This window comes from Monodelphis domestica, chromosome 5 (genome assembly GCF_027887165.1).
Source record: "Monodelphis domestica isolate mMonDom1 chromosome 5, mMonDom1.pri, whole genome shotgun sequence".
In the NCBI taxonomy this organism is placed as follows: domain Eukaryota; kingdom Metazoa; phylum Chordata; class Mammalia; order Didelphimorphia; family Didelphidae; genus Monodelphis; species Monodelphis domestica.
This window is the reverse complement of record NC_077231.1, coordinates 120557222-120583723: the sequence shown is the minus strand read 5'-3', so window position 1 is coordinate 120583723 and position 26502 is coordinate 120557222. Positions and strand designations below refer to the sequence as shown.

Genomic DNA, 26502 nt, shown 5'->3' with positions numbered 1-26502 from the left:
CCCTTCACCAAAATAGATCACTACCTGTCAGTGTCCTGGTCATTTTTTACAACCATTGCTTAGTAGAGTACTTCCCCACTCTGAGAAATGGTGGAAGAAATTGTGTCATGTGAATGTGATGAGATTTTATTGTGAGAAATAAGGAAAACTTGGAAGAGAAATAAGGAAATATTTGTATGAAGGGATAGAGTGTGAAATGAGCATATTCAGAAGAACTTTTTTAATAGTGTCTACTACGTGTCTCACACTTTGAATTTCCCCCCTCCCCTCCCCAATATATACTTGTCGGTTGATTTCCCCAGAGAATGACTACTTTAGGTCCAAGATGGTAGAGTACAAGCAGGGACTAACTTGAGAACTCCCAAATTCCCCTCCAAATTTTTTAAAAATAACGTATCAAATAAATTCTAGAGCAACAGAACCAGCAAAAGGTTGAGGTGAAGCAATTTTCCATCCCTAGACAACTTAGGAAGCCTGCAGGAAAGGTCTAGCCTGCACCAGGATGGTACAGCAAAGGCTTTACCCTCACAAGTCATCAGCAGACCTTGGAGGAAGCTTCAATAGCAGCAGCAGTTTAGGGAACTCTCAGCCCATGATAGGTAAGGGGATTGGATAATTGGTCAGCCAGAAATTATAGGAGACCCTTTGTAGGTACCAGGTGCCTGACCCTGTTACATTGACCAGACATACACAATTCTTGAGTGGCAGTCCCAGGTTGAAGTGAGGCACTAGAACACTAGGATATGTGGTCACAAGTGAGCAGGGCTCCATATCATAGTTCCAGAGCAGAGCTTACATTCATTCACAAGGGAGAACAGACCTTATTCTCAGAAAAAGAGTGCTTCTTGTCACTACAGACCAGAAGACAGGCCAGGAGAGTAGTAGCCAGACCTTTTCTTAAATCTTTTTCAAAAATCATACCATCATAGAAGAACTGAAAACTTATAGACCCCCAGAACTAATTCTGAAAACCTCTGCATGAAAATTTGAAAAAATGTCCTCTGCACCCTCAGAATAGGACCTAACTTTAACATAAAGTTAAAAGTCAAGAAACAAACTAGAAAAATGAGCCAACAGCAGAAAAAGAATCTGATCATAGAATGGATGGTAAAAGGAAAGACATAGACTCAAGATCAAGACATAGACTCAAAAGACAATAGTTAAAAACAACTACATCCAAAGTCTCAAAGAAAAATGTGAATTGGACACAAGCCCAAAAAATAATTCCAGAAAGAGATCAAGAAGGATTTTAAAAATCTGATTAGAGAAGTAGAGAGAAATTTTGGAGAAAAAAAGATGTGATACAAGAAAATTAGGAAAAGTCAGTGACTTTGTAAAAGAGTCACAAAAAAATACTAAAGAAAATATACTTAAAAAAGCAGACTTGGCCAAATGGTTTTTAAAAAAAAGCATAAAAATCCACTGAAGAGAACTGTTTAAAAAGCAGAATTGACTGATGAGGAAAAGAGATACAAAAAGTCAATGAAAAAATGAACAACCTAAAAAGTAGAATTGGCCAAATGGAAAAAGAGGTACAAATACTCAATGAAGAAAATCATTTTTAAAAATTAAAATTGGGCAGGTGAAAGCTATTAATTCCATGAGACACCAAGCAACAACAAAACAAAATCAAAGAATGAAAAAATTAGGGAAAATGTGAAATATCTTATTGGAGAAACATCTGACTAGGAAAATAGATCAAGGAGAAATAACTTAGAATTATTGAACCACCTAAAGGAGATAGCTAGGTGACTCAGTGAATAGAGCACAGGTCAAAAATACCTGACTTCAAATTTGGCCTCAGATACTTCCTAGCTCTATGACCCTGAACAAGTCACTTAACCTATGCCTTAATCTACTGAAGAAGAAAATGGCAAACAGCATTTTTTCAAGAAAACCTGATGGACAAAAATATGATCCACCAGGGTCATGAAGAGTTGGACACTGATTGAACAGTTTCTACACCGAGTCAGAATGATTGAACAATAACAACAACTAATAGGACAGCCTAAAAACCATGATCAAAAAAAGAGCTTTGACATCAGATTTCAAGAAATTATAAAGGAAAATTGCCCTGGTATCTTAGATCCAGAGGATAAAATAGAAATTGAATTAATCCATTGATCACCTTCTGAAAGACATGCCAAAAAGAAAACTTCCAGGAATATCATAGCCAAGTTCCAAAACTCCCAGGTCAAGGAGAAAATATTGCACACAGTCAGAAACATTTCAAATATTGAGTCATAGTCATGATAACAGAATTTGGCAACTACATTAGAGGTTTGGAGGGCTTGGCTTGGAATATGATATTCCAGAAGGCAAAGGAGCTAGGATTACAATAAAGAGTAACCTACCCAGCAAAACTGAGTATAATCATTCAAGGGGGAAAATAATATTTAAGGAAATAGAAGAGTTTAAGCATTCCTGATGACAAGTCTAGAGCTGAACAGAAAATATGACATTCAAATGCAAGACTCAAGGGAAGCATAAAAAGGTAAATGTGAAAGAGAAATCATATTGGATTCTAAAAGGCTAACCTATTTACATTCCTGTATGGAAATATGTTACTTGTAACTCCTAATAACTTTATCATTATTAGAACAGTTAGAAGAAATATACATGGTCAAGAGGACATGATTACAATGGGAAGATATCTAAAAAATTAAATTAAATTAAAGGATGAGTAAGAGGAATGCACTGGAAGGGGGGAAGGGAGAGTTAGAAAGGGGGAAACTATATCACTAAAAGAGGTGCAAAAAGAAGAGTTTTTATGGTAGAGGAGAAGATGGATGGTATGACAGGCAATGCTTGAAACTCACTCTCATCATAATTGGTTCCAAGAAGACATAATATACACTCAATTAGGTATAGAAATCTATCTTACTCTTACTCTACAGCTAATTAGGAGAAGAAGGGAGGGGCTGATAAAAGGGAGAGCTGATGAACAGAGGCAGTGGTTAGAAACAAAGCAGACTTTAGAGGAGGGACAAGGAAAAAAAGATAAGGATAAGTGGAGGGGAATAGGATGGAGGGAAACACACAGTAATCATAACTGTGAATGTTTATAGGTAGGATGAACTTACCAATAAAATGGAAAACATAGGGGAAAAAATCCCCAATTAAAGACCAAATTGAGAATCCTGAAAATCAAAGAAGATATAATGTTGAAAGTAAGGAAATCGTTGAATTGATAAAACTTGGAGCTGGTTTATAAAAAATAGACAAACCTTTGGTTAATGTGATTTTTAAAAAAAGAAAGGAGAAAACTAAATTACCAGTATCAAAATTTAAAAGATGAATTCCCACCAATGAAAAGCAAATTAAAGCAATTACTAGGAACTATTTTGCCTAATCATATGTCAATGAACCTCACAATATAAATGAAATAGATAAATATTTATGAAAGTATAAATTGCCTTGAAACAGTGATGGTGAACCTTTTAGAGACTGGGTGCTGTTCCCTGCCCTCCCCCCCAGAGACCCCATACTGCTCCCCCCTTAGAAGAGCTCCCATTGGGCTGCTGGGCAGGAGGGTGGGTGAAGTGAGGACATTCATGGAGAGGGGTAGGGGAGTACCCCCAAACTCTCTGCTCCCCTCCCAGCTCAACTGCATGTGAAGTGCTCCCATTGGGCTACTGGGCAGAGGGACAGGTGAAATAAAAAAATGTCCTCAGCACAGTGGAGAGGGGGAAGGGAACATCTCCCCCAAGCCCTTCTGCCTTTCTAGTAACAAACTCTTCCAGGCTATGACTTCAGTGCCCACAGAAAGGGTTCTGTATCCCTTTTTTGGCATGCATACCATAGGTTTGTCATCATAGACTTAGGTTAACAGAAGAGGAAATAAAATATTTAGATAACTCTATCTTCGAAAAGAAAAATTTTAAGACATAAATGAGGTCCCTAAGAAGAAATCTCCAGCACCAGATGGATTCACAAGTAAATTCTTTTTTTTTCACAAGCAAATTCTACCAACCATTTAAGGAACAATTAATTCCATTAGTATATAAATCTTTTATAAAAATAGGCAAAGAAAATGTCCTATCAATTTCCTTTTATGACATAAATATGGTTTTTATATACCTAAACCAGGAATGGGGGGGGGGAGGGACTATAGATCAATTTTCCTAATGCATATTGATGCAGAAATTTAAATAAAAGACTAAAAAGGAGTTTACAGCAATATATCACAAATATCATATTCTAGTTGGAATTTATACTAGGAATGCTGCAGTTGGAAAACTGTCAGCATAATTGACCATATCAATAACAAAAACAAAACAAAACAAAAACAAGTATATGATAACTCAATAGATGCAGAAAAACCTTAAGACAAAATATGAGACTCATTCCAATTTTTTGAAAAATCACTAGAAAGTGGGGAAGTTGAGTGGCTCAGTGGATAGAGAGCCAGACCTAGATATAGGAGGTCCTGGGTTCCAATCTGCCTTCAGATTTGGGTTTTTTTTATGTTGTTGGTGCTTGAGCCCCATTTTGAGAGAAGAGGGTCATGTAAGAGGAATGTTTGACTAGACTGGAGAGTACAAATGAGATGTTAGGAATGAGGTAGTACTGTATAATTAATTAGGAGAGTTGATTGAGGAAAGGTGGTGCTGGAGTTTAAAACTACACAAAAGAATTTCTATTTTATCCTAGAGGCAATAGGGAGCCACTTGAGATTTTTCAAAAAAGCAAGTGACTAGCAACCATGTAAAGCATAGATTAGAGAAAGGAGAGACTTGAGGAAAGCTGATAAAGCCCTCAATTTACATAGTGGCTATGTGAGTAGAGAGAAGGGATCAAATACAAGTGTTGCTGTGAAAGAAAAAAAGAGCCTGATTTTGCACTTGAATGGATATGGTGGCAATTAAGAGATTATTGGTAACTTTGGAGAGATCAGTTTCATTGAAGAAATGGATTTAGAAACCAGGTGGCAAAAGGTTAAGGAGTAAATTCACAGTTTCTCATACAATTCTCTTTCTCATTCTTGGTATCTTGAAAAGTTTATTCATGACTATTAAATTCATATACCCCCCAAAACCCAGAGGTCTCCTCCCCACCAAGGTTTTGGGGCCCTTTGTGAGGTTTAAGCACATTTACTTATACAAATATAACCACAAGGACATCAGTTATTGAAACAGTAATATCTTTAATGAGTCAAATGCTTTTTTATAGTCAACAAATGATAGGCACAGAAGGACCCTATAGTTTCTTTAAAAAAAAAAAAAGCATCTTATAGCTTTAGCAGTCAGATTCATCAGCAGTGGGCCATTCCAATAGTCTAGTTGTAGAAGAAGATCCCTAGGTTGTTTGATTGACTTCATGGAATGATGAAGACAAAATTTCCACAGGATGAAAAGGGAGAGATGAATTGAGATCTGTCCTTTTGGAGGGAGTACTTTGTGGAAAGGAAACAAGACTGACAATTGGTGGGGGAAGGGACAACTGGGAGTGGCAGTTGGGTCTTGTGACTAGCACTTCCTTCCTGCTGGGTTATACTTCCTTCCTGGTGTTGGAGGAGGGAGGAGCTTGTTCAGCCCAGTCTGGAGTGGTGTGCCTCTTCTTGGTTCAGCTGGAAGATTCAGGCCCAATAACTTCTGAAGGTTAGAACTGTTCTTGTTTGCTTTCTGTCTACTGCTAAGATTCTGAAATTGACAAAACTAGCACAAAAGACAGGAGTGGGAGAAACCCTCCACCAGCCTGTGGGGCCTGGTCTTAGCTCTAAAAGCTGAGACAGACTTCCTCCCTTGCCCCTCTTTCCTGATATCTCTCCAATCCCAACTGGTTATTAAACTTTATATTATTTGAATTCACAGTTAGCTAAGTGGACTATCTTTTCCGGGGCATAGAGGGAGCTGAACATCAGTTCAGTCATTAAATGACAAACAGTCCTTATCGGACCCCTGCTACTTCCTCCAGGCATCTCTCTACTTTGCCTCACCAGCAGCAATATTCCCTCTCTCCCCTCAACTCCTCCATTCCCTGCTACAAACCTTCTGTTATCCCCTATTTTTCACTCCTCCCATCTTTTCCCAATAAATATTACAATTTGAATGCATGAGATAACAGATCCCATCCAACTAAAATTTCTGAATAGGTTAACTAGGGTTGAGTTGGGATGCAGAAGAAAAGGATACTCCTTTGAGCATAAAAGCAAGGAAAAAACCAGATCAAAAGTTAATCATTGGGTTTTGTGTTACTTGAATTAGACATTTGAGCTCCTTTAGACTTGACAATATTAGTACTCTACAAGCCCCTGACTCTGCTTTCTAAATAGAAATTTATGCAATTCTTCTTTAAATGTCATGTTTGGAAACTACTGTCTTCTTTTCCTCAATCTCTCTTCCTCACAATTCTGTCCTCTTGTTTCTTCAAATAGGGCAAAATTAGTATTTCATTTTTAATGAAAAGAATAAAAAAGGTTGTGAAGGGGAAGAACTTGAAGTTTGCTTTTCCTCATGGCTATTGGAAATGTGTGGGAAGGCATTGGCTTTTAAAATGAAATAAATCAGGGAGAAGAAAATGACTGACTTTGTGGAGGATGTGAGAAAATAAAATAGCTCAACTGATATGAAAATAGTAGATTAGTTGTGGACTGTAAAAGCTTTAAATTACACTCACAAAAATCAACAGCTTGTCTATATAGCAATAACAAAATCCAGCAGGAAATATTAGAAAGGGTAGTCTCATTCAAAATAAAGATAAAATGCATAAAGTATCTAGGAATCAATCTACCAAGGTGTACTTAAAACTATTTTATATAGCTATAACTACAAAACACTCTTTAAAGAAAGAATGATTTAAATATCTAGGGGGATATTTTGTGCCCATGGAAGAGTTGTATCAGTATAATAAAGAAGATAATATTACCTAAACCAATCTACAAATTTAGGACTATCCCATTCAGACCACTAATGGGATACTTCCAAGATCTAGGCAAAATAATAATAAAGGTTATTTTGGAGCAACAAAACAGCTAGAATATAAAGGGAAATAACAAATGGTAGAAATGAAAGGGGAAAGAAGTCCCAAACCTAAAACAATTATAAAGCAGTAATAATTTTTTTAAAATTTCATATTGGTTAAAACATAGAAAAACTGTGCAAGGGGTGGTGGGAGGGGGGAGAGGAAAAGAAAATGATCTTTGTTTCCAATGAATAATGTTTGAAAATGATCAAATAAAATAATGTTTAAAAGTTAAAAAAAAAAAACAGAAAAACCAAGCACCCTAGAAAAATCAAGAATCAGGAAAAAAAAGCAAGAACCTTTCCTTATTTAACTAAAACTATGGGGAAAACTGGAAAACAATGTAGCAAAAATTAGGCTTAGACTTTGACTTAATGCTGTATTTTACAATAAATTCCATGTGGAATCCAGGCTGAATATTAAAGATCATGCCATAAAAATTTAGAAATGAAATTATCATATGTATCTTTTATAACTATGGATAGTAGAAAATTTCTTTTTTTCTATATCAAGCTTGAACTTGATTTTAAAATTTCTTTAATATTTCATTTTTACATTGACTTATAAAGACAATTTTTACATTCATTTAAAAAAATTTAAGTTCCAAATTATTTCCTTCCTTCTTTCCTCTCCTTCCTCCTTGAGAAGAAAAGCAGTATATTACATATTGTACATGTGTGTTCATGAAAAATATATTTCCATATTAGTCATGTTGTGAAAGAAAATACACTTACACAATGAAAAAAATTTAAAGTTTTTTAAAAGTATGTTTTAATCTGTGTTCAGACTCTTATCAGTTCTTTCTCTGGAAATAGATAGCATTTTTCACCTAAAGTCCTTTGGAATTGTCTTAGATCATTGTATGGTTGAACATAACTAAGTCGTTCACTGCTGTTTCTGTGTATAGTGTTCTTCTGGTTCTGCTCACTTCACTTTGCATCCATTCATGTGAGTAATAGAAAAAGTCTTAAACAAATAAGGGATAGAGGCAATTTTGATGGAATGAAATTGAAAGTTTTTGCTCAAACAAAATTAATTCTTTCACAATAAGAAGTGAAGTACTTGCCTGGGGAAAACAATCTTGGTATCATTTTTCTCCAATAATGGTGTGATATCCAAAATATATAGACAACTAATAGAAATATAAAAGAGCAAAAGCTTTTCCCTATAATAAATAAGGGCTCAGTGATATGAATGAAGAATTCACAAAAGAAGAAACTATCAACAACCATACAAAAGAATGCTCCAAATCACTAATAATAAAAGAAATGCAAGTCAAAATTACTTTTAAATTTCTTCTCATGCTTTTGCTTATTAATAAAAGTGGAAATAGTCAATGTTGGAGGAGGGACTGTGTAAAGGCATTAGTGCATTGTTGGTGTAGCTATTATGTACACTCATTCTGGAAAGCAAATGGGAATTATAGAAGTAGAGTGATGAAATCTCCTTTACCCCAGAAATTCCTTTGATAGGCTTATGTCCCAAGGAGGTCAATGATAAAAAATATTTTTGAGGGGGGGGGAGAAGGAGAGTGGGGGGGGCTTCATAAACTTTAAAATATCTTTAGCATCACTTTGTGGTAGCAAAGGACTAGAAACAAAGTAGATGCTTATTAACTAGAATGACTAAACAAATTATTATATATGAATGTAATAGAATATCACTGTGCTATAAGAAATGGCAAATATAATGTATAGAGAGAAGCACAGTAACATTTGCTTGAGCTTTGGATCTGAAATCTCATTTATTGCATCTAAACCTGACCAGAAATCAGGAGCAGTCCTATGCCTGGCATTATTAGAGGTAGTGAATAAAAAGCAGAACTAATGGAGACAAGGCTTAAAAAACAAAAAAGAAAAGTCATGTTTCTTCCTTTTCTTTCAGACACATGTATTATCACTATGAAAACCTGTATCCCCAGTTGATCAAGAAACCTGACGCCTCCAAAAAAGTGCAGGACTTTTTAGCGTATGTATGAGTGTTTACTTTTCTAATCTTCTTTTTGGTAGGTCGGGAACAAAACCTTTAATTTAAAAAAAGAGTTATTCTTTGTACCCACACACTTTCTCTTCATTTTAATTGTTTAATTTTATTTTCAGTTTCATAGTTCTTCACCCACTGAGAAGAGGAGAAAAATCAAAATCATTACAAATCTTTCCCATATCTTTAGCCGACCTCTGCAGTTGTTTTTCTATTTTGAGGTTTCAGAGAAAAGCTAAAATCTATGATATGGTCTGGGGAGACAGGAGAGAGAGAGATAGAATGGGAGGGGGGTGGAAAGAGAGGGAAGAAGGGGGGAGAGGGCAGGGAAAAGGGGTATAGGGGAAGGGGGAGAAAGAAGAGGGAGAGATAAAGGGGGAGAGGGAAGAGAGAAAAGGAAGGGAAGGGAGCGGGAGAAAGAGGGGAGAGAGATAAAGGGGGAGAGAGATGGAGAAGGGGGGAGAGGGAAGAAATAAAGGAATAGGAGGAGAGAGAGGGAGAGAGAGAGAGAGAGAGAGAGAGAGAGAGAGAGAGAGAGAGAGAGAGAGAGAGAGAGAGAGAGAGAGAGACAGGAAAATCATTAACCAACTTAGATTTTTTAAAAGACATGTAGAGAAGATGGGAGCAAGGATAGGTAATAGTGTCTTAGGAGAATGAATACTCAAACTGAGCTCAATCTAACAACACTAAAATGCCCTTGTGGAAGTAAGAGGAAGGAAAAAAAGGAAGGCTAGGACCATTGCTCAGAGTAAATGAGAGATTAATCAGCAAAGGAAAGACAAATAAATATTTAGAACATTTTGCTTTGGGTGATAGAAGACATCGTAATAGGGGATGCCCTCAATAAATTTCATGTTACCAATTGAAAGAACTAGGAAACTGAGATTAGTGAACCTGTCAGTGATCTTTGGAAATTCATGAAGACTAGGACAGGAACTGAAGGACTAGGGAAGAGTAATATAATCTCCAATTTCAGAAAGAGGAGGAGAGTGAAATTGTCAGTCTATAGGCAAGTAACCATGACCCATAGGATCATAGATTTAGAACTGGAAGCAATCTCAGTGGTCACCTATTTAGCCTCCTCATTTTACAGATGAGGAAACTGAAGTACAGGTAAATTAAGTTGAATACTAGAGCTAAGATTTGAATCCAGATCCCCTGACAAAAGCCTACTAATTCCTCTTTTTTACACTACTTGATAAAAGGGCAAAGATCTAGAATTTGAGGCCATTGGATGGTGCATTGGATGGAGCACTTGACCCAAAGTCTTCATGGCATTAAAGAAGCTATTTGTCAGTACTGAGAATGAAAGAACTCACAAATTATTTATTCTAGACAAAGTACCCTGCACTCAGATATATGTTACAATATATTTTCTCCTGCCTCTGACTTTTCAGCAAGTCAATTAACCTTTACATTCCTCATGGAATAATTAATCCATTTTTAAAAGGAATCTCCATGCCAAGAGTTTTTGACACTCCCTACATTTATATATTCACATTTGTTTGCATAAATGATTTTATTTGAAAAGCAGTTGATTATTTTGTATAGTTTATACTTGACTCTCAGTTCTCCATGCACAATCAACGAATAAGCTTTTATTTAACATCTATTATGTTCTGTTGTTGAGTTGTTTCAGCCATGTCCAACTCTGCATGACTCCATTTTGGGGTTTTCTTGGCAGAGATACTGGAGCAGTCTGCCAATTCCTTTTCCAGCTCATTTGACAGATGAGGAAACTGAGCAAATAGGGTTAAGTGACTTGCTCAGGGTCACAGCTGGTCAGTGACTGAGGCCAAATTTGAACTGGGGTAGATGAGTCTCCCTGATTCCAAGGCCAGTGCACTGTCCACAGTACCACCCGGGTACTGGAAATATAAATACCAAAGTGATGATGACCCTGCCTTCAAAGAGTTTACATACATATGTCTAACAACCTGTGCCATCTACTACCTGTGTGACCTTTGACAAGTCAGTTAACTCTTCTGGGCCTCAATTAGTTTATCAATAAAATGAAGGGGCTAAAAAATCTGTGAATTCCCTTCCAGCTCTACCTATAATCATATGATAATATGGGGCTGCTAGGTGGCACAGTAAAGAGTGCTGGGCTTGGAGTCAGGAGGACTCATCTCTCTGAGTTCAAATCTGGCCTCAGACACTTACTAGCTGTGTGACCCTTGGCAAGTCACTTAACTCTGCCTCAGTTTCCTTATATGAAAAATGAGCTGAAGAAGGAAATGACAAACCACTCCAGTATCTTTGCCAAGAAAACCCCAATTGGGGTCATAAAGAATCACATACAACTGAAATGACTGAACAACAATACACGACAATATAACCACTAATAACCACACTTTCTCATCAGAACTTCTATCAAATTAACACTGATCTATTTATTTATTATTCTCTCCCTATAATTTTCCCAAACCAAAACACAATTCCTTGGTTAGGGCTGGTCTCACTTTTATATCTGGATCCCCCGTGCCTAGGACTCAGCTAGTCACTGATTCATCAGCAATGGTAAGAACCCAATCTGAGGTAATACCGCAGGGAAAGAATAGCCTCATTTTTTTTTTAAGCTCCATTTTCTTTGAGGAAAGCAACAGTAATGATAGCAATGGATTTTGCTTTGCTCTAACTAAAGCCAATTTGATTTCTATGCAGGAAGCAAGATGATTGGGCCCGAGAACAAGTTGGTAAGAACAAGAAGAGTCCATTTTGGAGACACATAGGCTATATTCTGTCCCAGCTTGATGGGCTATATTTTGGAGCTGCACAGAGGGCAAAAGCAGCTCAGAGAAAGGTAAGAAGAGGTCTAAGGAACTATACTTAGAATATATTTTACACTGAATAGAGACCTATGGCATGGTTAAGCCACCTAAGAGTTTTGGCAAGAACACATCAATATTCTTTTAAATCTTGTAATACTTGTAATGTATTATGCTTTTGGTGCAGATTCTCCTACAATATGTAAATCTGTCTCTTTGTAGCCTACATTAGTGCTTTGTAAAATTGTATCTTTTTTATTTTTTATTTTATTTTATCTAGACTAGGGCTTTGGCCCAGGGCACCAAATCTAGATAGTTCTGATACCTGTGAAGACCTTAAAGAGCTTTGCACCAAGTCAGCATGAATAATTAGGTAAAATAAGAAGCTACCAATATAGCTTAGTGGGGTGTGTATTTTTACCACGGACCTGCCATTCCTCACTCCACTGTTCCCCCTTTCCTTCACCCCATCCTCAGAAACTCCCAAGTAGTGACCAAATATTGGTGTCTCAAGAGGCTCCATCTTCCTCCTGGCTCATACTTCTTACCCATCGCCAACTGACCTTATATTTTGCCCCAAATTACATATACTTCTGGCATTTTGGAAACTGCATAAACTCTCTTAGGTTACTAGAGGACAATTTTGTGCTTACTAAGTAATTTATGGGGCATCTAGGTGGCTCAATGGATAAAGAGCCAGGCCTGGAGATGAGATCTTGGGTTCAAATCTAGCCTCAGATAATTCCTAGAGATTTGATCCTGGGCAACTCACTTTGTCTAGTCCTTACTGCTCTTCTGTCTTAGAACCAATGTGTAGCATTGATTCTAAGAAGGAAGGTAAGGGTTTTTTTTAATAAATAATTATAATAGTTTATGGTGCTTTCTCCATATGAAAATATTACTGTAGTTTTCTAAAAATGTCTAATATATTATAAAGTCTAAATATCAGTGTTATATATAACAGCAATTCTTCCCTCTCCCTTCCACCCCTCCTCCAAATTTTCTCCCTGCTCTCTTTTCCTACACTGAAAATGACTTGCTTACTCTACCTGTATTCAGTCTGGCAGATTGGATGGTTCCCCAAATGGGAGGGGAAGTGTGATCAAGGAGATTCAAGGAAGGGAGGGAGAGAGGGAGGGAGGGAGGGAGGGACGAAGGAAAGAAGGAAGGAAGGAAGGAAGGAAGGAAGGAAGGAAGGAAGGAAGGAAGGAAGGAAGGAAGGAAGGAAGAAAGAAAAAAGAAAGGAAGGAAGGAAGAAAAAAGAAAGGAAGGAAGGAAGAAAAAAGAAAGGAAGGAAGAAAAAAGAAAGGAAGGAAGAAAAAAGAAAGGAAGGAAGGAAGGAAGAAAAGAAGGAAGGGAAGAAGGAAGGGAGGGAGGGAGAAAGAAACAAAGAAAGAAAGAGAAAGAGAAATAAGTTGCCAAGGTGTGTCAGAGATGAAATTACAACTTGAAACAAACAAAATTCCCATAATTTTGAACTAAATTGAATAACTTGCTCTTGATGAAGACATGTTGGTTCTCTGTACTCAACTTTTCCTACCCCTTTTTTTCTCTTTTTAAATGTTGACTGACCACCTCAAAATTCTAAGAAATGAAGTCAAGCTTGGTGGCCAACAGTCAGTAGCCTGCTTGAGAAAAGAATTTTCCCATCTGTTGTCCTATGATGTATCTATCCATCTCTGCTATCTTTTTATTAAAAAATAAATAAATCCTTACCTCCTGACTTAGAATTAATATTATATATTGGTTTAAGGTAGAAAAGCAGTAAGGACCAGGCAATTGGGATAAAATGACTTGCCCAAGGTCACACAGCTAGGCTACTGCACTTCCTATCTCTAGGTCTGGCTCTCTATCCATTGAATCACCCAGCTGCCCCCATCACCACTCTCTTCTAAAGATGATTGGTCATAGCTTAGGAGTCACATTAGCCAGGTCTTTTGGTACAGTACATATAGTTCATCTAGGCCAAATAACTAGAATTCATTTGGGCAGCTCATTCCTGCCTTTTATGAGTCATAAAATTCCATTGGACTCTCTGTTGCTTTACTGACAGCCAGGTATCTTGATTATTTAAATATAACACCCGTCCTGATGGTAAATCCTTTCTGTGTGGGTTAAGAATATCAAGTTCTAAGACAGATTCCACAAGTCACACATGCCAGTCTTTGTTATGACTTTATCATTGCTCAACCAAGATAACTTGGTGAGCCTGTGCCTAAAGGGAAAATGCTCTAGTTGAACAGAAATGGAATTATAACAGCCTGGCTTCTAGAAATCAAAGCTGATTATAATTTTTATTCTTCCTTCCCAGCCCTTGACTGTTTTCCAGGTCCAGTTCCTGAATGCTATTGGAGATACACTGGACCTTTTACCCTCACTAATGGTCCCAGGCAATGTCTCACTGGACCATTCTGAGGTGGATGAAATGGGTCATTGCTCTGTTCTTATTAAGGTAAGATTTTCCAATAGTCCCATTTTGTGTGTTTTTGTGCATACATGTATATAAAGATGGGGGGGGGGGGCTTTTCTCATTATGTAATTGTACAAACAAACCTTCTCTAAGGCACAATAATTCTGATCCCTCATCATGACATGGAGGTGACACAGAAATCAAAGGGTTTTGCCACAAAGCATCAGATCCTACCAAGCTGGAAGGACATTTGTATTCTCAATCTGGAAATTAATCCTATGTCTGTCATCTAAGGACTAGCCTACCTAAATCGAGAATGGCTCATCACCATAAGGTTAGCCGCCAGATGCTTTATTTTCCAAACACAGCAAGTCTCAAAAGTGTGAAAAGGTTGTTGTCAGCATTAGTGTTTTAAAACCAATGAAGTGAAGTCTAGAAGATGTGAAGTCTTGGTTGTATTACATCGTAAATGTTTCCTATGTGTCAGAGAGCACCATCTCCTCACATACTTGAAGTTCATATTTGTGGAAGAGATTTCTGCAAAGTGGACCTCAGATGGCTCAAGCCTCAACCCCTGGTTAAAATGCAGAACCTCTAACTTGAGCTCAGGTCAATTATTACCATGCTAACAGATATTTAGGCAAATAACATAAGGCTAATTAAAACCATTTAATTGAATCAGAAAAAGTAATGTATAACAGGTGTGCAGGGGTCCATCCTACTGTGGTGCTACAGACCTCTCAGAAAGGATATATGGATTGCTTTCTTTCTTTGTTTTTCTTCTTTCTTTCTCTCTTTCTTTCTATCTTTCTTTCTTCCTTCCTTTCCTCTTCCTTCATCTTTCTTTTTCTTTCTCTCTTTTTCTCTTTCTTATTTCCTTCTTTCTTTCCTTCTTTCTTTCTTTCTTTCTTTCTTTCTTTCTTTCTTTCTTTCTTTCTTTCTTTCTTTCTTTCTTCCTGCCTTCCTTCCTTCCTTCCTTCCTTCCTTCCTTCCTTCCTTCCTTCCTTCCTTCCTTCCTTCCTTCCTTCCTTCCTTCCTTCCATTCTTCCTTCCTTCCTTCCTTCCTTTTTCTTTCTTCCTTTCTTTCCTCTTTCTTCCTTCCTCTTTCTTTTTCTTTCTCTCTTCTTTTCTCTTTCTTTTTTCCTTCCTTCTTTCTTTCTTCCTTCCTTCCTTCCTTCCTTCCTTTCTCTCCTTTTTCCTTTTCTCTTTCTCTCATTCTTTTTCTTTCTATTTCTCTTTTTTCCTTTTTTCCTCTTTCTCTCTTTCTCCCTTACGCTCTCCCTTCCTTTCTTCCTTTCTTTCTTTTCTTTCTTTCCCTTTCTTAGAATTGATACTAAGTGTTGGTTCCAAGGCAAAATAGCAGTAAAGGCTAGGAAATTGGATTTAAGTGCCCAGTGTCACACAGCTACAAAGTGTCTGAGGCCATATCTGAGTGATATTTTTAGACCTTAAATGTTGCTATTTATTTAATAGTAAGATGAAAGCAATAATATTCTCCATACTCAGACCAATTTTTTGCAGTGGAAATGGCACTGGTTCTACAGGCAGAAGTCTTAGGTTCAAATCCCAACTCTGCTTACTAATTACTCCCTGTATTACCATTAACAAGTGACTTTACTTTTCTTGATCCTCAGCTTCCCTCCTATGTATAATGAAAGAGGTCAGGCAAAAGAGCCTCTGAATTCTCTTCCAACTCTATATTGATGGTCCCATCATTTTACAGACTCCAACCACTAGTAGGGAAGGTTTTAAGCTTTATTTTAGTGTGTCTCATGTCACAGCTTAAAAACTCAAAACTGATCCCAGTCTTCATGGCTCCATTTTTCTCTCCACATTTGGAAGAGATGCATGAACAAAAAAGGATGCATGCCGTCGTGTCGAAGTGCAAAAGAAAACATATATAACCTGACTACTGCATTCCTGTGCTCATACTATTAAGAGATTTGGGTCTCAAAAACAGTGACTGAGTTTTTGGAAGGACATGGACAGGAATCATATACAATAAGAAGGCGTGAAGGGGTGGTGATGAGACTGTCATTTCCCCTGAAATCAGAATTTAGGGGTTGGTTGCAAAGTGATGAAGGTTTTGGCCACAGCGACTCTATGAGGCAGTGTACTAAATCAGATTACAGTCTGCATTCATGGAGGGAATACCCACACTGACACATCATTAGAGTATTGAAGAATGTGGATGTGTGCCCAATGCAATTCAACATGCTGCATTTATGAAGTGGATTGTGCCGGACTTGGAATGAAGAGACCTGTGCTTCCATGCCACCTCCCCACCCACTGGGAGGACTCTGGCAAATGATGTAACTTCCCTTCTCAGTCTAATTTTCCTCGTCTGTAAGTCAGCGATAACAACAATGATAACAACAACCATATTTATGTAGTACTTTAAAGTTTGCAAAGAACTTCATATGCATTATCTCCTTTGAGCCATGCAGTCACCCTCTGTTGTAGTCAAACAGGCTGAGGTTCAGAGAGTAAGAGATTTATGCATAGTCACACAGCAATTAGGGATCTGACACTCAACTCAACCTCACCTCTTCCTAATTCTACATCCAGTGCCCTGCCGGCTGTTCCAAGATACCTCTCAGTGCATGTATAATAGCTGATTGCTGGGTTGACAATAATACCTGGATTCTCCACTTCACAAGGCTGTTGTGAAGAAAGTACTCTGTGAGCCTTCAAGCATTCTATGTGCTGGCATTGCTACTCTTCTCAATTAAAATAATATTTTACCAAGCTGCTCTGTGCATAGACAACTGTCCTTGGCACTAGTATAGAGCCAAAGTATCAACAGGACTTTGTTGTCCTCGTGGACAAAAAATGATGGGGGGGAGGGGTTGCCCTTATTCTTATTTATTCCCTTATTCTACCTATTTTGCATTGGAAGCGTCCTTTGATGACATCTAGATCAACCCTTCCATTTTCTTTTTTTAAACTCTTACCTTCTGTCTTGGAATCGATACTAAGTATTGGCTCCAATGCAGAAGGGGGTTAAGGGCTAGGCAATTGGGGTTAAGTGACTTGCTCAGGGCCCCTACATCCCAGACAGGAAGTGTCTGAAGCCAGATTTAAACCCAAGACCTCCCATCTCTAGGCCTGGCTGCCTCTCCATTGAGCCACTTAGCCGCCTTTCACCCCCTCCATTTTTTTTTTTAAACCCTTACCTTCCATCTTGAAATCAATACTATATATTAATACTATTCCCATCTTGCTTCCTACCTTAAGCCTGGGGACAGTAATCAAATCTTCTCCCCCCCCCCCAAATTCTTACTTTCTGCCTTAGAATTGATTAAAAAAAAAACAACATCAGTTCCAAGACAGAAGAGCAGCAAGGGCTGGGGAATTAGGATTAAGTGACTTGCCCAAGGTCACACAGCTAGGAAGTGTCTGAGGCCAGGATTTCCCAAATCCAAGCCTGGCCCTCTATCCACTAAACCACCTCATTGTGTCCAATAATAAAATCTACATAGTCATCCCTGGAAAATACATGTCAACTAACTTCTCTAAAACATCATCCCTAAGACATTCTTGCCCATAACACTCCTCCTTGACTACCATTCCCTGTGTTTGTCCTCTCCATTAGAGTATAAGCTCCCTGAAGGTAGGTACTATCTTACCTTTAATATTTGTATACCTACCACATAGCAAGTGCTTAGAATGCTTTTTATTTTATTTAAATTTATTTTTTATTCATTCATTCAAATAATGAATTTATTGATTTATTGAATCCATTCATTTAAGATAAATGTAATAAAAAATAATGCATTGCAAAGGTTCAGTCACAAGCACTACATCTAAGTGTAGCTCAATGAGGGGAAAATCATTACTGAGAGTTTGAAGAATATGTTTTGGAAGAAGAATAAATGGAACTTTAAAGTCTGAATAGAAATTCAGCCAATGAAAGGAAGAGAGTTAAGGCATAAGCCAGGCATTTTAGGTATAGGCAGCACTGGAAGCAAAGACATTAAAGAGTAGAGGGGAGAGGGATATATGGAAGATGATGAATCAATAGCCCAGTTTGACTGGAGAATAGTGCCTAGGGAAGACTAATATGACATAAAGGTGATGACAGTATATGGAACTTTGAATGCTAGGCAAAAGTGGAGCTGCTTTATTTGCTAGCCAATTAAACAGAAGAATTCAAATCAGAGGGGTGGCATGACATTTTCTCCTTCAGTCCTCATAGACTGATAGTGTCCTCTCTGGACTCTTAATATCATTGTATGCCATTTTGTAAATATTTTACTGTAGACACTAAACTTATTTTTCCTTATCTGAAAAAACTGGGATAATAACACTTGTGTTACTTAATCCACAGAATTGAAATATTGTTTTGAGCATTAGATTCATTGATATATATAAAATGCATTTGTAACTGAAGAGCTTTCTATGAGTGAATAGCTATTGACCTCCATCCTTCCTTCATGATAAAAAAAAATAGGGTGGATATTAACTCATGCCTTAAGGTTTCATTTCCCATCATACTTCTTTGACAAAGTTAAATAATTAATTTGGAGCTCCCTAAGCAAACCAGACAGGATATCCCCAAACTCTTAGTCAGTTTTAAGTTTTAATGGCTCACCCTGCACTAACAAATATCATAAATGGTGGCTGCTACTTAGGCTGTCTGGAAAAGTAAGAAAAAATGTCAAGAGAACAACACACTGATGTATGTGTCCTATTTTCCTGTGTCTCTCTAATCCTTGTAATCATCCTTTGTTTAAAACAAATGATTCATTCTCTGTAGGCTTGTGTTTGATTTGCTGTGTCTTTGACCATAGGTCCTCCCTGGGTTTGAGAACATCCTTTTTTCTCATTCAAGCTGGTTCTCATATGCATCTACACTTCGGATATACAAACACTGGGACTTCTCTATCAAAGATCCAATGACTAAAAGTTCTCGTCATTCATTCAGCAGCTATCCAGGTAACTAGGCAAAATCAGCCTTTAAGTGATTCAAAGTTATTGGAAAGAGAGAGAAGAGAAGAAAAGAAAAGAGAATATAGGATGTGTCTACAATTAGTGAAAAGTTTGAATTATTGAATTTAAAAAAAAAGAAATATTATTTTAGTCCATTCAGGTAATATAGAAATCCTAAGTAGGTTAACAGTACTCCCAAGAAGTCATCCATATATTTAAAATAATGCTTCTAAATGAATGAAAACTGGTTTTTCTCTTGGTTGCAGTCAGTTTTGGTCATTTGGCCCAGTGATCACTTATCACACTTAGAGTACAAAGATACTGAAAAGCTTTAAATAATATTGTGAATCTATTTTCATGGCTTGGGAAATATGAAATGGCTCAGAATCAAATAGTAATAATTATTACATAGGATTGTCGATAAAAAAAAAAACAAAGGAGTCTAGTCAATTATAGCAAGTGGAATTGAAATACGTCTGTTTGAGGAAATTGAAATAATCCTATTTGAGGGATCATAAATTTCCAATTAATGTCCTCTGCGGTAGTATTGGCAGGCTGGAAACAGTAATGTCTGAAATGAGGAATGAGGCTCAAATTCTGACTCTCATTGAAGAACTGAAGTAACTTAAGCACTCTGAATTCTCATCTTGGTAAAGGTTCAGTGAGGACAATCTTATTTGTGATAGAGTTGTCCAGTGATGTATTAAACACCGCCCCCAAGTCCCTGCCATGAGCTAACTGGGTATGCATTTGCCTAAAGAGCTTGCCTATGTTAGGTCTGTCTCGATATAATTTGTGGCATCTGCTCATACACTAACCTTTTTATGACAAACTTGTATTTGTCTAAGAGCATAATTATGATCAGTCTCCCATATCTGTGGGACATCCTGGTGTTTACTCCTTCCCTTCATCCCTCAACATGGATTCATGCTGAAGTAGGGATAAACTCTGGCTTTCTCTTAGAGGAAGAAGAGCCCAGGAAGAAATTGTTTACCAATTTAACTGAGAAACAAGCTTTTCCAGGCAATAGGAAGTAGCAGGAAGCAAAGCTCCCTCTAGATGTTCCACAAAAACATCTCTTTATTCCATCAGTTCTCACCTAAGGAAAAAGATCACTTTTCAGCTACCCATCCTCATAATAAGCAAGACTCAGAATCAAGGAGGAAGGTGACAGAGGACTAGATATCAAAAAAAATCAGCTTCACTACTCACTCTTAATGCTATATGCCATGAACAAGACAGATGATCTTCTGATTTCCTCTTCACAAAAGCTTCCAAAGTCTGGTTCAAAAAGACTTTGCCAAACTGATACATTCTGGAAAAGCCATTTCTCAAGTCTGGCACCTCTGTGGTAATGCTCAGAAAAGAAGCTTAACATCTTTAAATTGAGGGAATTGAACTGGATGATATAATAAGAACCCTTCTAGCTGATTGTCTGAATTAATATTTTTATGACGCAGAAAAAGATTTTCCAAAATCTGCTCTTTGTAGGAGGAATTTTTAAAATAATGATATTCATTTTGCATTTATAGCAGTTATATTTATCTTAGAGACATTTTTCAAAACTGACTTAATTGGAAATTGTTAATATTTGAAGAAAAAAAGTGTTCTATATTGAATTCAGATGAGAACTGGCAGTAGTAACTCTATAATGAAAACTCAAAGAATCTATCAATCAAGTAGCAAGTATTAAGCATCTTCTATCCACCAGACCCTGTGCTAGGCTCTTGGGACACAAGGACAAAAAAGAAACCGTCTCTGCCCTAGAGTTACTTACATTCTATTGAAAGAAGACTTAATTTCAATGTTGATTTTTTTTTTTAAGCTTAAAGTAAACTTACTATGTTTTGGTGGAAATTTTTCAAGCTTTACTTAATTCCTAAGCCCTGCATTTCTGTATATTTCTCACAAATGTCACTTTTTCCAACTTTTGCATTGAAAGCAGTGAAAATCACAGTGTATGTTGATTTAATTAGGAAGATGTTATTTAATTCTTAGTAGAATTTCTCTACCTCCTCATCCTCAGCATCTGAGAAGCAGTAACTAATGTATACAAGCTGCAATTATCTTCATAGTTCCCTTTTTGTAAATCCATATTATTAGAATTGCAAATGAGATGATCAGATATCCCACACAATATTTCTTGCTGTCTTTGGACATAAGCTAAAAACAACTCTGTTGCTTCTTTTGTTTGCTTCCCCAAGAAGTATTCATTACCTATCCTTCCACTGACTACAACCTGCTTTTACTAATAGCAAGAAGAGAGCCATTTTGTAATTTTCTTTGTTTCATGGTTTGTAATGACAAAAATATGCCATCAGCTAAAAAATTTGTCTGTTTTGGCAAACAGACTCAGTATATGCCCTGGGCCATATTCAAAACCTTTCCAACATGATACAGAGTGTGAAAGTCTTAGTTCCACTTGTCATAGACTTCAAGAAATCTGAGTCATTGTGCTATGATGAGGCATCAGGGTAAAGCTTTGTGGAAGCCAAAGATTTGTAGACTTCATTTTGTACCATGAACAGATCACAAGAAGTCAAATAGGTTTTCAATCAATAAGGAAATGCTTTCTGCTGATGGCTTATCCAGGGTTGTATTGGCCCCAGCTTGAACTAGCCACTAACTGCTGATTGTAAAATTTTCAGTGTCAGTATTTACACCTCAAATCAGCAAATACTACAAATCAGGGCATGATTTATTGTTTTGTTAATTTCTAGACTTAAGAAAGTGACAAGGAAAATAATGCAGATTAAGCTTAAAATTAGGGGAAGCAAGCATTTTCTTTCTTTTTCTGGAGATCTAGTTATTAAATATTTACCAGTGCCCTCCTGGAATTATCCCTGAATCACCAACTCATCAGGGCAAAGATCATCAGGATTAGTAAAAAAGCAAAAATAACAATGAGAAAAATATATGATGAATAATTGAAACAACTCAGTCCTGAAATATTTATACAAGTAATCAGCAATGAGAAATGGAAAATGGACAAGAGAAATAACACTGACCTCAATTATAATAATTTATTTAGTTTACCTGCATAAATGTACTACCATAGTAAAAGACCAAATGATTACAAAAAGCACAATGGTCAATCAATCAATAAACATTTATTAAGTGCCTACTGTATGCCAGGCACTATGCTAAATGCTAGACCTATGAAGAAAGGTAAAAAATAGTCTCTGTTCTCAAGGAACTCACAGTCTAATGGAAGGAAGGTGGTAGGGCATGTAAACTTTTTCAAGCAAAATATATACCAGTTAAATTGGAAATAAAGGGGATTTGGAAAAGGCTTCTTGTAGAAGATGAGACTTTTAGCTAAGATGTGAAGGAAGCTAGGGAGACAGCCAGTGTGAATGCTCATGTTCAGGCTATGAAGAGTCTGTGAGGAACTGCAAAGAGATCAATGACATTGATTCATGGAATAAGTACATGGTGGAGACAAGGTGGAAGAAGACTGGAAAGGTGAGGAGGACAAATTGCATTTTATATTTGATTCTGGAGATAGTGGAGTCACAAGGGCTTACTGAATAAGGGGGTGACATAGTACCATGATCAATTTGACAGCTGAGTAGAGAATGATCTAGAGAGGAATAGACTTGAAGCAGGGAGGACAATCAGCAGGCTACTATAACAGTCCATGCATTAGGTGACGAGAGCCTGGGTCAGAGTGGTGTTAGTGTCAGAAAAGAGAAAGGAGCCTATATATATATATATATATATATATATATATATATATATATATATATATATATCTTCTATATGAAGATAGAAGTGAGAGGCAACAGATTGAACATGGGGTGAGTGTCCGGGCAAAGGGAGGGGAGTGAGAGAAAATTGAGATGTGGAGGGTGACACTTAGGTTGAGAGCCTTGGGTAATTATTGTTTCTTTTTCTCCTCCTTGAAAGACCTGCCATCAAATCTGCCATTCTATCATGCTATTGTCCTAAATCTCCCTTTCAAAGGAAAACTCCTAGAATAATTCTACATGTATTGACTCTTATCTCCTCACCTCCCATTCATTTTTAAGTCTCTTCCCATTTCTTTATTTTCCTCACAGAAATCATATGAGAGACTTTGTTAAATATTTGCTAAAATCTTTGTGAGACCACATTTAAAACATCCCCCGGATCTGAGTCTAGTACGTATGTCAAAAAAGGAAAATTATCTTTAAGATTATTGCTGTGTTGATCCTTTCTTCACAATGCTATCATTTTTCCAACAAATGCACACACACACACGCACACATGCACACACACACACAGCCCCAGTAGAAATCTCTCGTGTAACAATAATGAGTCTGTTAAATTAAAAGAAACTGGCATTTTGGCCACATCTGATAATGTACCTCATTCTACACCTAAAGTGTACCACCTCTCTGCCAAAAGGTGAGAGGCATATTTCATCAATAGTCTCAGATTGAAAGATTGGTGGTTGTTTTGATGAGAGATGTCATGTCTTTCACTATTGTGGCTTACTGGACTCTGCAGTCTCTAGTTTTGCTTGCTTCACTCTGTATATAAATTTAATATGAATCTTTCCAAGTTTCTTTAAATTCTTAATATTTGTTATTTCTTATGGTGCTATAATATGTAATTATATTTATATGGCACCAACTCTTTACCTATTCTCCAAATTATGGGTATTCACTTTGCTTTCATATCTTTGGTATCACAAAAAGTTCTGCTATCAATGTTTTTTGTATATGTAGCACCTTTCCTTTTGTGTTCCTTTAAAGTAGCCTAGTAATTATATGTCCGGGTCAAAGGATACGTATCCCTTAATTATTTTTCCAGCATAATTCCAAATATTTTTCCCCAGTGGGTGGTCCAACGCATACTTTGACCAACAAGACAGTAGTGTTCATTTCTTCCCAACAGTCCCTCCAACAGATGTCATTTTTGTCTTTTGTCATCTTTGCCAATTTTATGAGTATGTGGTTAACATTAAATGGTTTTAATTTTCATGCTAATAATGACTTGGAGAAATCTTCCATACATTTTTTAAATTTTCACTTTAAAAATTTATTTAATAGAATTGATTCCCAGATATTTCAGCCCCTTTCCCCTCCCACACCAAAGAAGGTCTCACTTGACAAAAAGATATATAAAGATGATTGTATCTTTCAAGTTTCATTTTTTTTCAATTCATTCTCTGGAGGTGGACATTCACAAGTTTTTCTTCAAATATTAGTCTATAGCTGAGTATACTATTCTCTTAGTTCTGTTCATTTCACTCTTCATTACTTCATATAAATCTTTCCAAGTTTTAAGAAAGTTGACCTGCTCATCATGTCTTATGGTACAGTCATATTCATATTTTTTTAATTTTCATAATAATTCATATTCAAGCATATGCCACAACTTGTCCAGTCATTCCTCAGTTGATGGACATCTGTTCAGTTTCTAGTTCTTTGCCAACATAAAGAGAGTTGCTATAAATATCTTGGAAAATATAGGTTCTTTTCCTTTTTCCTTGATCTCATCTTCCCAGCAATACAGTTTTATAACTCTGGGAATAATTCAACATTGCTCTAAAAAATGATTGGATAAATTTACAGTTCTACCAAGAGTGTATTAGTGTCCCCATTTTTCTACATCACCTCTAACATTTGTCATTTTAACAAATCTAAGAAGTGTGAGATGATATCTCAATTGTTTTGGTTTGCTTTTCTCTAATCAGTAATGACTTAGAGCATTTTTTTCATATACCTACATTTGGTTTTGATTTCTTTAGCCAAAAACTATGTAAAGGTAATTTTAGGGTTATGACTTAATCTAAATTAATTTGGTCACCAGAGAAAATCCCAAATAAAATACCCAAGTCAGTTGGAAATTCATGGTGATTTTAATCATAGAGGGAAGGAATTAAGGAGAAGGGAGAGAGGGGGGTAGAGGATTTCTCCCTCCTGGCTTTTGCCAGGGGGAGTTCGAAGACCTCCGCCATGAGGTCTTTGAAGAAGATTAGAGGCTTTCCCAAGAGGATAGTGTTTGGAAAGTAAAGGAGAAAAAAATCAGCCTAAACTCCAAGAAAGCTCAGTGAAGATGCCTCACCTGAACTACTAAGCTTCTCCCAATATAGTATCAAGGAAAACTCACTGCCAAAACCAGACAATACATTCCACCATGCCAAGATGCTGAAATGCTCAACAAGCTGACGCCAGAACCACCTCTCTGCGGAAAAAGGCCGGAGGGAAGAAGTGACGCAAAATATATAGATGGTTTTTAACATCACTTTCCTGCATCTCACATGTAGCAATGGTAGCTTAAGCTTGACTTAGGACAGCCCAGGGGTCTGTCAGTTGTTTCTGATTTGTCATTTGCTAGCACATGTCTGTCATAGGCCTTCCTCCTAAATACTTAATCCTTAAGTATGGGTGTAGACATTCCTGTTTTGGTTAGACTAAGTAGGGTGGAGTAATCTAAAGTTCACAACTGTCCGTTCATATCTTTTGTCCACTTATAAAATAGGAATAGCTCCTATAAATTTTTTTCCTCAATTTTCCGCTTTCCTTCTAATCTTGGCTATATTAGTTTTATTTGTACAGAAACTTTTTAATTTAATGTAAACAAAATTAATCATTTTAAGTCTCACAATGCTTTTCATCTCTTGTTAATTCATAAATTCCTTTCTTATCCATAAATCTTATGGGTAGTATGTTCCCCATTCTTCTCATTTGCTTATATCTCCTTTTATGACTAGGTCGTGTATTCATTTTGATCTTGGTGAAGAGTGTGAGATATTGAGCTATACCTAGTCTCTGCCAAACAACTTTCCAATTGTGCCAACATTTTTTACCAAGTAGTAAATTCTGAAAACTTTAATCTATACTTTGATCAAAGTGATTTGACAAAAAAAAAAGTAATTTGGTGAATCATATTGACATAATTTCACTTGTTTCTCACAACAACCCCATAAGTTAAGTGCTAATGTTATCTCCATTTTTACAGATGAGGAAACTTGAGGTAGACAGGTTAAGTGAGTTTCCTACTGACCCAAAGTCAGAAAGTAGTTGGGGCTGAATTTGAACTCAGGTCTTTTTGACTCCAGGTTTAGTAATATGACTAAACCACATAGCTGCCTTTTAACCATACCTTTAATAATATATCCTATAATTTTGCAGGGAATTGGAGTTCAACAGGATCTACTCTTTTTCTATTCTTAAAAACTAGAATGACATTTACTTTTCTTCAGTCCTGTAGCACCTCTCACCCCTCTCATTCTCCATAGTCTCTTAAATGTCATTTACCCATCACAACGCCCAATAAACATACCTTTGGTTTACCTGGGCCTGGTGACTTCAACTTATGAAGAGCAGCTAGGTGCTTTTCTACTATCTGGTTTTCTACTTCCTTTTATCTATTTGTGTTCTATATTTTCCAGTCCAAAGATCATTCTCCTTGGCAGGGGAAATGTCAGTATTCATGATCTATTACATGTTTGCTTCT

General features: G+C 36.8%; 1 protein-coding gene across 1 annotated transcript in view; it reads left to right on the top strand.

The window, feature by feature from the left end:
• PLBD1 (phospholipase B domain containing 1) overlaps positions 1-26502 on the top strand; it is a 102482-nt gene that overhangs the window by 39864 nt on the left and 36116 nt on the right. Inside the window, exons 4-7 of the mRNA XM_001370735.5 lie at positions 8848-8931; positions 11608-11746; positions 14023-14163; positions 18915-19059. Coding sequence (XP_001370772.3) covers positions 8848-8931; positions 11608-11746; positions 14023-14163; positions 18915-19059 — 509 coding nt within the window. The remainder of the gene's footprint in view (positions 1-8847; positions 8932-11607; positions 11747-14022; positions 14164-18914; positions 19060-26502) is intronic.